The sequence below is a fragment of the Cynoglossus semilaevis genome, chromosome 11 (genome assembly GCF_000523025.1).
Source record: "Cynoglossus semilaevis isolate Cse_v1.0 chromosome 11, Cse_v1.0, whole genome shotgun sequence".
Lineage (NCBI taxonomy): Eukaryota > Metazoa > Chordata > Actinopteri > Pleuronectiformes > Cynoglossidae > Cynoglossus > Cynoglossus semilaevis.
The window spans coordinates 3,597,169-3,614,070 of record NC_024317.1 but is presented as its reverse complement, the minus strand read 5'-3'; the positions used below and the strand labels follow the sequence as shown (position 1 = coordinate 3,614,070).

At 41.6% G+C, this 16,902-nt stretch overlaps 3 protein-coding genes across 8 annotated transcripts in view; 2 read left to right on the top strand and 1 right to left on the bottom strand.

Moving 5' to 3' along the window:
* The window catches only part of eefsec (eukaryotic elongation factor, selenocysteine-tRNA-specific), a 100,890-nt gene extending 98,804 nt beyond the window's left edge, over positions 1 to 2,086 (top strand). Inside the window, exons 9-10 of one of the 5 annotated variants that reach the window (XR_003051006.1) lie at positions 80 to 266; positions 1,265 to 2,086. Coding sequence is in view for 3 of the 5 variants with exons in the window: in XM_025059777.1 (XP_024915545.1) it covers positions 80 to 97 (18 nt within the window). In the remaining 2 variants the exon portion in view is untranslated. Of the gene's footprint in view, positions 1 to 79; positions 329 to 1,264 lie in introns of those variants that run through there. The other 4 variants (XR_003051005.1, XM_025059778.1, XM_025059776.1 and 1 more) reach the window with 4 other exon arrangements.
* A 322-nt stretch (positions 2,087 to 2,408) lies between these two features.
* LOC103385943 (fibroleukin) lies at positions 2,409 to 7,231 on the bottom strand. Of its 2 annotated transcripts, XM_017036497.2 has the most exons (6): positions 5,990 to 7,231; positions 4,435 to 4,630; positions 4,058 to 4,135; positions 3,867 to 3,979; positions 3,488 to 3,750; positions 2,409 to 2,835 (listed from the first exon to the last, which is right to left on the bottom strand). In XM_017036497.2, the coding sequence occupies exons 1-6, from the start codon at positions 6,260 to 6,262 to the stop codon at positions 2,493 to 2,495; spliced, it is 1,266 nt and encodes a 421-aa protein (XP_016891986.1). In that variant the 5' UTR covers positions 6,263 to 7,231; the 3' UTR covers positions 2,409 to 2,492. The 2 variants fall into 2 exon arrangements, with proteins under 2 accessions (XP_016891986.1, XP_016891985.1); XM_017036496.2 differs by having other exon boundaries at positions 3,867 to 4,135.
* Positions 7,232 to 8,111: 880 nt separating this feature from the next.
* LOC103385930 (ras-related protein rab7-like) lies at positions 8,112 to 16,897 on the top strand (the record flags this gene model as incomplete). Its single annotated transcript, XM_008319958.3, has 6 exons — positions 8,112 to 8,187; positions 14,061 to 14,123; positions 15,451 to 15,577; positions 15,677 to 15,895; positions 16,286 to 16,414; positions 16,871 to 16,897. Coding segments are annotated over exons 1-6 (603 nt in total), but the record flags the coding sequence as incomplete, so codon positions are not given.
* Positions 16,898 to 16,902: the final 5 nt, after the last annotated feature.

Here is a 16,902-nt window from a genome sequence, read left to right as displayed (position 1 = left end):
CCTCACCACATCAGGATACACTTGTTCTACTGAATTCCGGTTTCAAACGGAACGCTGTGTTGCTGTGCTTCTTCTGCAGGTGCTGAATCAAAAGTAGACACATGCTGCTGTCTCTCAGTGGTCCGTGTGGTCAGAGAGGGGCAGCCCCCTAACGGCCCGCTGCACTCACACACCTTTGAAAACCTCACCCACCCCTGCTTCCTCCCTCTGGGCCTGACTTCCATCCTCACCCGTGGTACTCACTGCTCTCAGGCTTATCACCGACAGTAAGTGAGTAATACAATTAGAAATATCTCGCTTTCACCGCATCCTCACCCCATCACCTCCCCCTCACGACACTGACATTTTCACGTGATTCAAACCTTATCACAAGGCGACTCTCAGTTTAATTGAATTTGGTTACATTTCAAAAATGTACATTATTCTGTAAAAGTTTTGCATGTTAAGAACTAAAGAAGTCTAAAACTGAGGTCAGAGGTCACTACACCAATCATGTTGCTCGACCTCTAACCTCAGCTATGAAGCCCTTAACTCTCAGAGTGTGATATTTAATTAGCAAACACAGCACAGATCCTGAGGAGTAATCTGAAGTCATCATCAGCCTCTGACTTCAAATCAAATATATTTAAATATACGTTACACTTAAATAGTCCCAACATGAATCAACGCTCCCACCAACACTGTTTAACCCCTGCTTTTTGTCTTACAGGCTTTGTTTTCATAAATATTCATCGTTCTGTGTCTTCTTTACTTTGTTTTTGTTTTGTTTTTACTTGTTTTCCCGCCTCTTTGTGTTTAAGGTCGAGTTGAAGCTTTTCACATAAAACCGTACAAACGAGAAAAGAAGGGATATCCTCACCCACGGTCCCCACTTTGCTAAGCAACATTGCCCCCTAGTGTTAGCAGATAAACTAGCTCATGTTTGACATCAGGTATTATCTGGTTTGCAGCAGAAGGTTTAAAATAATTTCTTATAAAATTCTTATTTTAATGTGTTTAAACTGATGTATTTTAACCAGTGCCCCCTGCAGGCGGTTTTATTCATTAATGCCCAGGTACTATATCATCGTTTTACATACATTTTTGTACTTACTGAGTTTAACTGTATTTGACAATAATACTAAAAAAAGCCATATATACAGTAATAAGTGGAGCTGCAGTTTATGAGCGGTTTCATGCTTTGATAAACTGATGATATCACCAGGCAATAAAACTAAAATAGAGATATTGTACGTTTGTAATGACTGCGTCTCTGTGCCATGAGGGTGCCAGTTATACTTCTCGGTCACTGAGGGGTCAGTGAGGGGTCAGAGGTGACGACTGTGCCACTGCACCGACACATCAACCCAGTCACACGCTGTGAGTCCTGCTGATGTTTTCCATCAGTCTTGCGGCTCACAGACGTACGTACTGACGCAGGTGGCAGACGGAACAGCGCTCCTCTGAGGGACGTGCCGGATAACTGCTACCCAGGCTGGGCTTCCGGCCCTGGGCCAGCAGCGCTTACCGGTAGCCCTCACACCCTGCAGCACCCACCACTATCACCCAGCTCCAGACACTGAGCCAGGATACTGTGGTGACACAACACCAAGCCCCTGTTCCTCCTTTGTCAACAAGACTGATGGAAGCAGAGAGGAGGAGAGGTGAGGAGCAGAGGAGGACAGGACAGGAGGACACACTGATAATAGAAGGGTTTACCACCGCTGGTGAGCACAGCCCCGAGGAGGTAACGTCAGGATCTGGGTGTGAATGTGAGAAAAATGAGCAGTTTGAAAATAAACATGGAGTAACTGAGAATTTATCTGTGATGATATATATATCTGTATATTAATAATAACATAAAAGGAGAATCTTTATTAGTCATCACATTAAAAATAAAGTCAATGAGTTCATTTGTTTTATTAGAGACAGGAACGTAGTCTGGATATATTTTAAATATTCTAATTTTATTTTGTGTTCTGTCCTAAACTGTAATACAGTATTATTGTTAGTCAGGCTGATAAAATAAGACGCCACCAGGGGGCATAACAGGATGTACACCATTGGTAACGTTTCCCAAGCATCCAAATACACGCTGCACACAGTGTCACCCTAGTGGATCATTTTATACATTTTTTAAATTTTTTAATCCTGGTGAAAATGTATAAAAGTCGAAAAATACAAGCAGTCATTTTTAGTCTATTGCTATTTTTATTCGCAAATTCACTTTTCCCATGTCTGTGTTCATGCAATAATTTATTTCGGATGACGTATCTCCATATTCACAACATATGAAATTACCGTAACTCTTGATTTAATGTGCATGTGGGGAAAAAAAATCAGACATCTTTTTTTTAATTATTATTCCTACAATTTTTTATCTGCTCTAAACACAACAGTAACTCTTGATTTAATGTGCATGTGGGAAAATCATCTTTTTATCTTTTTATTCCTCTACCTTTTTATCTGCTCTAAACACAACCGTTACTGAAACATCCGTGACGTCATCAGTCTTAGGACGTCCCCGAAAAGTTCCTGGGCCGCGTTTTCATCTCCACCTTCTTGAAGGAGTAGCGTTCTCCAGTGCGTCCGTCCGTCAGGATGTACCACGTGCCCCAGTAGATGCCGTTGGTCACGCCGCTGTAACGGCCGCGGTAATACCGTCCATTCAGATTGGCTGCCAGACAGGCGTCGAACCACCAGCCGGTGCCGTAGTACTGACCACAGTTTCCTGCTGCGTAGCGGTCATTGTCTCTGTCAGCGGTGCTGAAGGATCGGCCGTCGTGGTTGTACCGTTTGCTGTAGCTCAAGGCGTTCCCGGCATCACCGGAGTACTCCCGTGCTGTCAGACGGTACCTGGGTGGGGAGGGGGCGGGAGTTAGGAGGGGGGGAGGCAGGGGGACGACGACCATGACAACACGTGACACAGGTGCATGTGGTGCACAACACATCCGGTTTATACATGGATTACTGCGAAACTGAGAGACACAGATGTGAAACCTAAAGTCAGACTTCACTCTGTTAGAAGCGGGAGATTAATACAAAAAATAAAAAATAAAAAAGTTTCATTTTAAGAAAAAAAAAACAAAACCCAAAAAACTACTAGGCAATAATATTGAAATGGACTTGACTAGGAATTTTTTTTTTTCAGGCCAGTACTCGACTGAACAAACTACTGAATGTTATTAATTGTCAATAGTATTTTGTATGTTTGATCCCATGATGGCATGTAATTAATTAATTAATTAATTAATGATAAGATTAGTCTTCACTTTGATCATGTCTAATTCTGTGTCCATCTTTGTCCACTATATTTAAGATAGTTCCAAGCTTTTTTTGTTAAATCTAAACAAAATAAATAACCAGACCATTGGTTTCTATATAATAATCATTGTTTCGAAGGAAAAAACCCCTATTTTTCCATTGATTTTTTCCATTAGAATAAAAAACCAAATCCATCCTCATCCATCATCTACTACAAAAATAAACTTCTGTTTCTGTGTTTCACCTCTGCGTCTCCGAGGCCACTTTGAAGTTGTTGTAGGTGGCGTGGCGCCTCTGATGGTGCCAGTCCTCCAGCTCGATCCTGAGTTGGTGTTGACCAGTGGAGGTGAGGGCGTGGAGCGCCGCGTTCCCCAGCCAGTGCTCTCCCTGTGGACTCCCAAAGCCTTCCCGGTATTCCTGCCACGTCCTGTTGAAGTTGAGGGAACCATCGTGCCGATTTTGGACCACCGTCCAACCACCGCCCGCTGTCTCCATGTCACATTTAGCCTGAGTCATAACAAAGACTTTGGTATTATGAAGCCTTGATTATATCAGATAACACACACACACACACACACATTCAGAGCAGGTCGCAGGGTCACTGTGTGTGAATGTGTTATGACCTCCAGTGGCGGCCGATGCAGGTCCGGCTGGATGGTGTAGATTCCACTGTCTTTGATGCCCAGCTTGTAAATCTCTGCACAGTCCTGAGGATGTAGCCTCTCTGAGGGGGGCGCTGTGGAGCACATCACTTCTATGAAGCTTGTTTCTTTAAATGAATTGTGTCCTGAGCGATCCGTCGACACAGCCTTACCTGTAGGCGGGTGTTGGGTGATGCTCTTCAGGAAGAGCAGCAGGTCCCTCTCCCCTTCTCTCCCCACCGCTGCACTCTCTGTGAGGCCAGAGAAAGATTAAGTTGTCAGTGAAACAAACCACACTGTCGTCAGGCTCTGAGAATAGAAGTCCAGTCTTTAGTTACGGCGCTGAGGCTTTCCAGTTTGTTTGATAACTCTTTCAGGGCCTGACCACACGGCGCTCTCATCCCTCTCTGTGCTGCTAAATTCCTATGCACTCACCTATGACCGACACTCGGCCGGCCTCATTGAGCTTCTGTTTACTATGTGTGTGGGGGGAGCGAGTATGCTGGCATTTATGTGTGTGTGTGGTAATACAAATGTGAAGCCCTCTCACCTAGGCGTTTGGCCATCAACCCCAGGGCTTGGCTGTGACAGTGGAGGTCACACTCTGTCAGCACAGCTGCCATTAGTGCCAGGATGGCCCCCAGAGAGTCGCTCTCCTGGCCTTCAGGACTCCACGCCCCCCCTGTTTCCTGGACAGAGCGCATGCAGCGCTGCAGCTGCACCAGCCGTTCTTTGACGCCTCTGTCCTGTGGAGACGAAGCCCACAGGTACTTTTGGCAGACCACACATTGACATTTTGTTGCTCAGTTTAAGAGGTTTGGTTTTGGGCTGCCGGCCCGTGAGCAGCTCAACTTAAACACTAAATGTTGGAATGGGACGGAGTTTTCCGGGGGTTTACTACGGCCGGGGGAGTTCGATGAGACTTCATTGGTCCTAAAGGAACAGTAGCTAACCTTGTAAGACCAGGCGTGGGCAAACTTTTTGACTCGCGGGCCACAATAGGTCCTAAACGGGGGCCAAGTCAGGAGCACATAAATGGAGCGTTTGTGTGAAGCAGGATAAATGACATGGAAAAGTCATGCATAAAGGCTAAAATGCTAAAATGCTATTGGGTAAATGTGGTCATTGCAGGGAAAAGGCAGAAGTATAATGATAATATAAACTAATAGTATAATTTGGACAAGTTTGGCGGCCCGGATTAAAATGCCAAATGGGCCACATCTGGTCCCCGGACCATAGTTTGCCCATGTTTGGTGTAGACCCTTTAGAATACTGAGGGTCTCCTTGGAGGAGGTCAACACTGTTGGATGACTTTATTGATGAGGCGGATTAAAACTTTTATCCTAAAGTATAAAAAAATGCACTTAGCTTTAGAAACTAGCGATTTTAAAAACTAGCGGTTGTCAAGTAGCCTCGCTGGTTTAGCGTAGCAGCTGCTGATCTGAGGGGCTGTTCTCCAAAATGTGTCTATACAGTCACAGCCTGTGATGGACAGTTGAGGCTCGGCCCCTCCCTCACCCAATGACCCCAGTGACCCTGAAAAGGATTGAACTATATATATATATATAAAAGATAAAGAATAATTTCTACTTTATTTTAAAGGGAATTCCGACTGCAGACAGGGTGGATGGATGTGCATCATTCGCTTTGAGATGATGACATCTCACAGTGGCATGTTTGGTGTCACCACTAATCCGTCACTTGCACTTAGATCAGTCATTGTAATCACGTCCCCTGTCCACCTGTTGCTGCATAAGCTCAGCACAACCGTACGATGAGGACATTTTCAAAGCGGACCTAATTTTATCCCGTCTGTGATTGCTGACTGTCATTGCTTGGTGGCTGCGAGGTGGTGCCAAGTTTAGTGCGCCCACTGTCCCAAGAGAAAGAACCTGCTGGCCCGGGACCAGTCTTTGTTGGCACATGTCTGCAGGGCAGATCTGCGGGGGTGAAGGGGGGGCAGCTACAGTTTGATCCCTGCTTGTCATTCATTACAGCTGTAACTTTTCTGTCGCAGGGCGGCGAATTGTCACATTAAATACTGCAGTACTGTCTGTTCATAAAAAGTATGTACATCACATTATGAGCTGGCGAACGTCACTTACCTTAGGCTGAACCTGGGGGAGGTCATGCCTGTGCTCCGCCCTGCGAGGAGCGTCTGCCACGGCGGCCAGTGAAACAGCCATCCTGCAGCCCGTTGTCCCGGTCTGACCTTCACAGGCCCCGGAGCCTGCTCCCCCTGCCCCCGCCCCAGGTGAGTTGGGTGCAGCCACCAGGCTGTCCCTGCAGGGAGACACTGTGCAGGCGGGGGATGCATCTAAGGAGAACAGGGCACCCACGTACAGTGACAGCACAGCAAGAGGACCAAAGGGAATCATGGGAAAATGCAGACTTTTTCTAGACTTTGTCACAGTGTCTCAATGACCAGTGGTCTGCGGGGGTTCTCCAAAGTGTCGGCTCCTCCGGTGTCGCCGGCCCTCAGCAGATCTTTACTGCACTTTTCATTTAACCAGTGAGTGTCTCTGCTGATAAAAACAAAACAACCGCTGTCCTGGTCTTGATCTGGTCTGTGCTGTGGTCCTCCTCTCTGAGCTTCTTCTTTAATATTCTGCTTCTCCTCTCACCGGTCGTCCTCCTCCTCCTCCTCCTCCTCTGTCTCCTGCTCCTCTTTGTAAGTGAGGTTGCTTTGGCTCAGATTCCTAGATAACTGCGGCACTCTTTGCTGTCTGACATGGACTAATGCACCCACCCCCTGATTCATGCAGGCCCACACACACGCACACACACACGCACACACACAAACAGAGTCCATCTTCCTAACTCATTTGCTCCCACCCGGTTATGAGAACATTTACAACCAACCAATCATAACGGTCACCAGTCACTCATGCACAAACACTTTTGTTTTTTTTTTTATCGTATCCAGATTATAATAACAGTTGTAATTGTCTGTGCCTCACAACTCACCGTTTGTGTGACAGTGTTTGAAGAGATGCTGCCTCAGATATGTGACTTCTTCTTCTTCCTTCCTGTGGACCATTTTCACATCCTTTGCTACCATAATGGTGGTGTTTACAAACCGAGTTCCACAGAAGCCATAAAGACTTTACACTGAATAGGTGGGAGACGGCAGGAATTCCTCCATAAACACCAGTGTCACCCTCAGTCATCAGGAGCCAGCGCAGGCACACTCCCAAATAACTGGGAGCGCAAACACACATGTTAGCGCAGAGCAGAGGGGAATCAGGTCGAACCATCTCTGCGGCTCATTCACGAGAACCGGTCGCAGCACCACAAGGTTTTTAAGATCACAACATTTAAGAATAAAGTCAATAAAAAAATATTCCACATCTTACCTGGTCAATGTTCGCAAACAAAGAAGATATTAGCTCCTGTCAAGATTGCATGTTCTAGAGTAGCTCCATTATTCGTTTGTGGCAATTTATGATCTACACCAGCCACAATTTTTACTGTGTTACTGCAGAGAGCCATATGATAAACATGGGCACATGTGAACTGACCCATCCTTTAAAAAAAAAGGGAAATTGAGTTTTCCCTGCATAATCTTTTCTGCAATGGCCATCGGCATGAGATTCAACATGAAGGTAAGAGCCTCATGAGACCGGGCAAAGAGCAACATGTGGCCATGTCAGATCTATACGTTCTATGTCAATATTAACAATTAAATAAATGACTAATAAATACTTTAGAACACAAGAAATTGCTTCTTTTTTTTTTTGCCTTTAATTATTTTGAATAATATTATGGACAAAATGGTTTAAATCCACACATCAAAGACATCGTTTATACAGAGACATCAATGTGTTAATAATAATTTAATTTAATAATTATTTTAATAATGATTTTTGTATCATTCCGTGATTGTTGACTGATATTTGTTTAATTCACCAAGGAAATGGGAACAGTGATGGTCAGCTGAACTGGTATCTAACCTGGACTGTACAGTACAGGGTCAGGGGTTTGATCCCGGAGTAGTCCGCTGCTGCCTGCTCAGGAACCTTATTAATCCCCATGATGTTGTCATTGTGCTGAATTAATTTGTAAATCCTTCTCCTGGTGTTCCGTGTGTAATATGATGCACAGCCCTCAGTGGGTTCCTTTCATGTGTGTCCTGTGTCAGTAGGTTTCATCAGATTCGATAATAATCCTTTGATTTGTTAAACACAGTCTGCTTGATCAGCGTTCCCAATCTCATCACGCCGCCTTCTCCTGGGAATATCGCACGGACGGTTGGCTGGATTATAATGGAGAGAGTCAACAACAGGGACTACAGAAGAAAACTGTGATTTGCATCACACACACACACACTCACACACACCTTGTTTCCAGCAGACTAGCCTCAGTTGCAGTATGTGCATAGCTGCGTCCACAGCTTTGTTCGAGGGATTATCTTCTCCTCTTCTTTGAGTTAAGCTTCACGTCTTGTGAGATTTTTCTGCAGTCTTACTTCCCCGTGCCTTTTCAGTCCTATCCACTTATTTTTTATATGTGTATATGTAGGTCAGACTCACAGGAGATTGTTGGGGCCTGTGCAAAGCCTGGCTGACTGGGCTTCTTATGTGAAGTGTGTTTTGGATCATTTTACTGATAGTGAAGACGTCCTTTTCTCAGCTTTTTTTTTTAAGACAGTCTGACACTTTACTTTCAGAATTTTCTTGTTATTTATTCCAATACATTTTTCCCTTTCAATGATCCTGTGCTGCTGTCAAACAACAACTGGTCGCAGTGAAGACTTCTGCTTCTTATTCTTTGTTTAAATGTTCTCTACACTGAAGGATGACCTGTTGAACAGTTATCCAGAAGAAAATGCATCTTTTTCTTTTCAGAAAATCCTGGGTTTTTTTTTCTGAAACACAGAATGGATCTAAGTAATATAGTCCAGCTCTAACGTGGTGTCTGTTTAATGTCTGTTTGATCTTACCAAGGGTCACCTGTACACAAACTGTGGTTTTTTTCATGAGCCTTCTTTGAAATCCTACGAGTCGTTCTCCTGGAAAGTTTGCCCCTGACTTTGTAGGCATCAATTATTATAATTTGATACACGGCTGCTGCTCTGAAGAGCCTTTGGTTTGATGCTGGTTGTTGGGACATGGTTTAAGAAGTGAAAGTATTGATTAAACTTTAGACATTTCTATGATCATACTTTTCCTAATGATTGCAGTGGACATCAGTGGACATTAATCCATATGAACAGTACTGCCATGCTCTGAAATTCTAAAAAAAAAAATTGTCTTACTTCAGTAATGGGGTTATGAGGACCTCTAGTGGTGAACCGCTACATCTGTTTGTCAGTGACTCAGCTCACTTGAGCATGTCATTATCGTAACGTTACAATATACCGTTAATTTTCTGATGATGTTCAGCCACGTAGCTCCAAAAGTGTTCCACTATTTGCTCTTATATTTCATGTTTGTTTACAAGTCAGTGTGGATTTACAGGACATGACACCTGTGGATTTGAGGCCCAAATCTTCTCGAATAGAATAAAATATTTGATTTATTTAAAAGGAAATTAGTTTAAAAAAAAGATGAGGTCAAGAAAATAGTAGAGTGAAAATTTACTTAAACCACTCATTACCCAGTGGGGAGTCTAATGATGATTCTGGTCTTTTTGTGAGAAATAACTCACAGTTAGTTAGGACGACTCCAACGACCCCCTCACTGATAGGGGCCCAAAAAAAGTATTCATGTTTTTAGGTTTGTTACCTAGGGGTCCCTTGTCATATCCTTCTTTGGGGCCTAGAATTCCAGCCAGTGTTCCTAGTAGTCGTAATAACGATTTTTATTTAGTGGGTTTTTTGTTGTTGTTGTTGTTGTTGTTTTTGACATTTTATTCCAAGGCAGCAAATAGGCTAGGGCTATGACTGCATATTGCTAATCTCGTATTTTGTTGAGTCTATATAAAAATAAATACTGTATGTACGAAGCGGTATTTGTTGGGAGGGGATTATTTGTCAGCTGCGTCTGACGTAAGACGCAGGCGTTGGTTTGTAGAAGGAAGTGAAAGGGGAAGAGAGGAGCTGGGATAGCAGGTAGTCAGACAGGCAAGCCTTCCAACCAAGTGCCAAATTTATCTTCTAGCCGCAGTTTAGCTACCTTTTCTGGTTGCCACCTTATTTTTGGGCGGTATCCCCCGCTAAAGATCAGCCTTTTTGATTAGAATCTCAAAACAAGGCATTGTGGGATTACCGTACGCTAACCAATAAAGTGTCACCGAGGCTAGTCTGCTGTAGACAACTAAGTAACGTAAGAGCTAGTTAGCTTGTGGCGCTAGCTGCCGAGTCGAATAAATAACAGCACTTCGGCTCAGTTCCGATACCGGTAAAAGTCTGTGTTCTGTTGTGACACCAGCTGAAAGTAAGTATTTGACACGTCAGAGTTGTTTTCTTGTATGTGTGTGTGTGACGAACCGAAAACGCACTAAGGCTAATGCTGATGTTATGCTGCTGTGGCTAATGTTAATGGTGGGGCTCCTGCTGCAGTGGCTTTTTTTTTCTTTTCGGGAAGCATATTGGAAAACAAGGCCGGCCTGTGGCTCCTCACAGTCCTGACTGCGATCAACAACGACTCTGGGTCGGTGTAATCGTGCGTCTTGTTTGCGTCGAACGACGGCAGTGTTTGTGTTTTAATAAATCATTTAAAAGTCTCTTGTTTGTACTTGTAGCCCTGACTCAGTCAGATGTACGGGTGCGGGACACAGTCGGGCCGGGACTTGTCAACAAGTGTTAGGTCCAGTGAAAATGTGTCTCACACCGTGTCTTCCGTTTGATAGTCTTTGTTAAATTGTTGGCACACGGGTGGGAATTTCTTTTCTCTAAAATCGTTTCTGTTTCGTTTGCAACTCACTTGTAAACATTTTTAACTCTCCCCTAGTCGCTGTTGGTGTCGTTGTAGTAAAAATTGTGTTGTTAAATATCAGGTTCTGACAGTATGAGACCAGACCAGTAATTCAATTGTATTTGTGTGTTTTTGTGGCATCAAACAAATGTTTTTTGTGACATCTCACAAAGCTGTTTGTTTTTTCCTCTGGGTCTTATAAAAGTAGAAATATTTTTTTTGGCAGTCATCTAACTTTTATTATTTGCCTTTTTATAATTCTCACTGTTTTTGTGTAGTTGTGGTAGTAGCATGGTAACACATGGTAACACATGGTAAATAATGTTTTACTCCTACTGGATTTGTCATTTAGCTAGAACAAGAGTTTATCTCTATAGTACATTTGGTTGAATTTAATTTTTGTTCAGCTGTCTCTCATACTGTGTTCCACAATATTTATATATCCCCCATTCATATTTGTGTACTTATTGGCAAAGAAACAATATCGGTTTACTTTTTTTTTTACCCTACTAACATTCTGAATGGTAAGATATAACAAATTATATATATTATACTATATGTTAGAGGCGTGTATTGGCAAGAATCTGGCAAGTATAATACGTGTCAAGATACAGGGGCAACAATACAACATATTGTGGTATACCACGATACTATAGACACGGAATCAATTTTGTTTTTTAAGCAATTCAATTGTGTGCAAACTGTCAGTACAGTAAACACAAGGCTGTGACATACGTAACGTCAAGTTACCAAAGTTGGACCAGATGGATCGACATTTGCTTCAGAATATTGATCCGATTTTGTGAAACTAAATATTGCGATGTATTGACGTTTCCCTACTATACATTGAAGCCTATTGTTATTTCGGAGGGGAGCAGCTCAATGACACAGCCCATTGATATCCTCAGACTACTGAAGCCCCTGTTCATCACATGAATGCACAGTCATAGAACATAAGGACGGTACTAAGTGTAGCCTCAGCTCAACCACTGCGTACATGTATAAACTCAAGAACATTTTTGCCTCTTTAATGCGTACCAGCTGTTTGTGGCAGTGATTTATTAGTAGAAAAACAACGTGCCCAGATTTGATACAAATGTTTAACATATGTGTATTCAGACTTCACAACAGAAATGTATGACCTTTTTAATTCCTAAATTGACATACTGTTCCTAAATAACTAATAACAGTAAACACCCTATTTATAGTTACACTCCTGTGTGTCACAAGATGCGGTCATGTTGCTGTCACTGGAACAATAACACGTGACTTTATGACGGCCTCGGCAATTAGGCTAATAAAAAATGCCAACTCCTCCAAGCATCTGAAACGGTATGCTCTGACAGATTTAGCTCCACATACACGCAGTTTTTTTACTGTAGCTTTTTGTCTGAGACATTAGTCGTTGTCATGACGGTGTAGAACACCTTGGTACATGTGGAAGACGATCTCTTGATTTCAGACAGCACTTCCTGTCAAAGATTTAAATCTGCCCTAATGAACCAATGTCTTAACTTTCTGTGGTTTGTCATGTGGCTGGTCTGAGGAGTCAAAGCTGCCACTCCTGTTCATGCTTCTGTCAACATGGCTGTACTTCACAACATGGTAGTTACTGGAGAGCTGTGCTCAATCCATGCAGAAATGCCTTTTGTTTTCACAACCAGAGTTGCTCTTAAATCTGTTGGAATGGACTGAAATGCTTAAGGGATTTGTAGACAATTTAAGTTAACTTCACTACTGTTTACTTTATTCACTCTCTCTTTCCTTTCACTTCACTTATCAACACTATCTTAATGTGCTGACTTTGCAAATAGGGTTATGTTCATTTGTTTAGAGGTTAGGTTCCCACACAAATGTGCTCCAAGAGAGAATCCCATGTACAGTACAGCAGACGTTACTCTGTTCATTTAAACACACTTTCAAATGCTTGATAAATTTTATTTGAAAATTAAGTAACATCGGTAATGACGTCCGAGCCCTTTTATTTTTATATTGCCACTTTCTAATCTCCTGCAGTTTTTATGTCAAACACTTTGTTAGTTAAATGTAATATTGCGTGTTTGTCAAACACTTTGTTAGTTAAATGTAAATGTATTGCGTGTCTTTAGTTTGATTGGACGACCTTGTCACACAGTGGAAAATGTACCAGTCTCTGGAATCAGACCGTGTTTTAATAAGTCTCAGTCCACTGTAAATACCATCTGAGAACTCTTTCCTTTGTGGCCGCAGGGCATTTTTCAGTAGCTTACAGAAACTCTTGTAGCTGTACTTTTCTCCATGTTGACTCAGCGTTGGTACAGCTCTTGAATGCCTAGGTGCTGTGTTTGAAGTGTCACTGTCAGGGAAAACACAGCGTTGCATGCAGGGCTCATAGGAAGTGGTCAAACTTTCTGTTAAATCATTGTGAAAGAGTTCCAGCCGCTTCACCAAAAGCAGATGGAACCGATGATCTGTTTACCTCCAGACAAGTCACATATGACTACTTTTTTTTACTCCATGACTTTTAAATTTTGAGACACATTACACAACTTCTTATTTTATCAGTGTTTTATTTTAGTCTAGTTCACTTTTATTTTAATACAAAAAATCCCACTGGGCTAAAACATAAAACGTCTCTCCTGATGTTGGTGTCATGTAATTTTTCCACAGAGACGTTTTCAGCCTGCCTGTGCACATTCATCCCATAATATTATTAATAATATTTGAATTACTTTACATTTTACTGGCATTGTCAAAATCACAGTCAGAGATTTATTTTCCTGTATGACGTCAATGTGTTTGTCTACATCAAGATTCCAAAATTTTGTAAAAAAAAAAGTTATATAATTATTTCATACCGTACGTTGAGTCTTCCTTCGCTGAAATCTCTTGAATTTAATCTTAATCTCAAATACCTTCTAAGAACCTTTACCAGAATCCCTGCTTCAAACCATAGAAAAGCCAGTAGCAACAGATCTGAATAGATTTAATGTAAACCCATGTGGTCTGTCACCACAACTAATTACTCAACATCATGTGAGGTTAGTGGTGGCCAGAGTAATAAAAGAAATGTCAGATATGTAACCTGGTCTGGCCTCTCATTGGCTGGTTACTGAGGAGGAAGAATGAAGTGACTCATCATTTGTCAAAAACACATGACTGAGATCAATGGTAATTAATTTTGGTTGTTTTCCGGGAGACGTTTTTTCGTGGACATTGGATTGTTTTTTCATTCAGTCCTTTTTTTGAATTGAAATGTCAAAGTGGAAAAAAAGAATAGTTCAATTTTTTTATTGTTATTATTATTCTTACAATATTTTTCCTGTGTTTCTTCCTGCAGCTGTGGAAAAATGACATCCAGGAAGAAAGTTCTCCTGAAAGTCATCATCTTGGGAGATTCTGGGTGAGTCACAACGTTGGACTGTGTCCATCACTGCCATGTCAATCGGCAGATTGTCTTCGTGTCATTGTCATCTCTCATCTAAAATAGTCCCATCTGCCAAAGTATAACGTTTGCAGGTTTTTTTCCCCCTTCTTGTTTATCAGGATTTATGACTGTTCTACTGTGACCTCTGCTTCATACCAAATCAGGCTTATCAGTCATTTGCATGAAAAGTAAACAACCAAAAATAGTTACAGCGAGGGCAACTGGATGAAGCAAGTTTGTTTTGAAGACATTTCAAAATAAAAATAAAAACTTTGTCCAGTTGCCCTCAATGTAACTATTTTTTGGATTCAATAACCTGGATGACTGAGAAGCTACACCAAAATAAACTACACAATAAACAAAAAGAAGTGTCACTGACACGAAGAGGTGGAGTCTGACCATGGTTATAATAACCCGGTGATTAGTCATTATATTTGAATTCATGCAGAAGCTCAAGCTCGTGTTGGTTCATGTTTATTTATTTATAAAAAACAATTTAAATCAGACTTTAAAGGCCCCACTCTCAGTCGGTCCAGGTTTTGTATCGACTTAAATTTAAAGTGTTTGACTACGTTATCTATAAATGTATTTACAAGTTTACAACTTTTTAAGACGTTACATTTGCAAAAGTTGGTTGACTTTAATCACTGAAACATGTGAAGACATGTCTTTAGGTGTTTCCTACAGCTTTGAGCATCAAGCTGTGTTTAATCCTAGACAAACAACATATTTGTAATATGAGCACACTTGAAAAAAAAGCTGATTATTTTGTGAACATTCATATGAAAGTGCTGCTGTAGCTGCGTCTGATTCCCCAGAACTGAAAGGACATTTAGGAGGAACTTGTTCTCATGCCATTGATGTGGTAAAATAACCGGTTGTCTGGTGTGAAAGATGTGCCTCAGAATTCCACGGAGATGGAAATTGGTAGAGAAATGGCTTTGTTATTTTTATTAAAAAAAAAAAAGTCATCGTTTTGACTTTTTTTGGATATTAACTTCTGTTAGAAGTCCTGACATTGCAGTGATCGTGTTTTATGATAGGCTAGAAACACTCTGCTGTCAGGAATGGTTTCATACACCATGTCTCTTTTTACTTCCCTTTATACTTTGGAACCACTGCCTTAAGCAGTGACTATGGGCAGAAAGGTGACGATGGTCATTTTGGCATTATCTATTATGGTTTTTGATTGGACTTTAAATGTATTATTAAATATAGAAACTCAACAAAAACGTATGCACTACTTAAATACTGCTTTTTAAATGTTTGTTTTATCGTCTCCGTCTCTTCACTCTGTCACCAGTGTTGGAAAGACCTCCCTAATGAACCAGTACGTCAACAAGAAGTTTAGTAACCAATACAAAGCAACAATAGGTGCAGACTTCCTGACCAAGGAGGTGATGGTGGACGACAGGCTCGTAACAATGCAGGTGCTGAACATTTGCAGAAACTTTTGGGTTTTTTTCTTCTCTCTATCCTCTCCAGAAATGTTCGTTTTTTTAACCCGTTATTTATATTTTACTGTCCAGATATGGGACACAGCCGGACAGGAGAGGTTCCAGTCCCTGGGTGTTGCGTTCTACCGAGGAGCGGACTGCTGCGTGTTGGTGTTTGATGTGACTGCACCCAACACTTTCAAGACACTGGACAGCTGGAGGGATGAATTCCTGATCCAGGCCAGCCCTCGAGATCCTGAGAACTTTCCCTTTGTGGTGCTAGGCAACAAGATTGACTTGGAGAACAGACAGGTTGGTATGAGTCATGTTGCCACACCCATCCTGCGAAAGTTAGTTCTGCTCAGACATTGAAGCCGAGTTCCTGTGTTTATGTGTAAGAGTTTCAGTATTTCTGTGGAGACTGTGACAGGGCTTTTTGGTTTTTTTTTGTTTTTTATCTGTGCTGTTAAAGCTTCAGGTTCCACACCAGTGTTAACACAGGTGCTGCTATGGTTCTGTTGTTATGTTGGTACAAATACAGTAATTGTCATCAATTACTGAAATTATTTTTTGCACAACTTGCTAGTTTGGATCTTGGATACAAATGATGTAAATAAATATTGGAGCCTCCTGGTTTCGTCGAGGTTATTTGTGTTTCACTAATCAAACGAGTGTTGCTAATCTCATCTTTCACACGTGCAGGTAACCACCAAACGGGCTCAGGCCTGGTGTCAGAGTAAAAACAACATCCCCTACTTTGAGACCAGCGCCAAAGAAGCCATTAATGTAGAACAGGCATTCCAGACAATTGCACGCAACGCCCTGAAACAGGTGAGTTACATTTGTTTATTAAATATCAGAAAAATAAGTGAAAATGCTACACAAGGAAATGGTACGGCTGGGATTACTGTCAAAAGACAAAGAAAATTATGCTTGTAATACCATTATTATAATATTATCTATATATAATTATTATTATTAATATATTATTATTATACAAATGATAACAATACTGTGTCAAATATTGGTATTTTATTTTTTGCCATTGAGAAAGTCAGATCCATAGTGTAGCGGTTAGCATGCCTGCCTCGGAAGCAGAGAGCAAAGAGTCCTGGGTTCGATTCCCAGAGGAACCACATGTGCTTGATAGGGGCAGCATATCTGCTGCTAACACAACAATATGGGGTCATTATAGTACAAATGTATTTATATTTTATTTGATCATTGATGATTTTTTCCATTCTGTTTTATTTCTTTAAATAATCTCTTTGCTTCGACTCCCGTCAGGAAACAGAGGTGGAGTTGTATAATGAATTCCC

Coding starts and splice junctions, on each gene's coding strand:
- LOC103385943 (XM_017036496.2), bottom strand. CDS start 6,262: ATGATTCCCTTTGGTCCTCTTGCTGTGCTGTCACTGTACGTGGGTGCC. Junction 4,631..5,989: donor TCCCCCAGGTTCAGCCTAAG/GTAAGTGACGTT, acceptor TCGTCTCCACAG/GACAGAGGCGTCAAAGAACG. Junction 4,136..4,434: donor GTTGATGGCCAAACGCCTAG/GTGAGAGGGCTT, acceptor CTGGCCTCACAG/AGAGTGCAGCGGTGGGGAGA.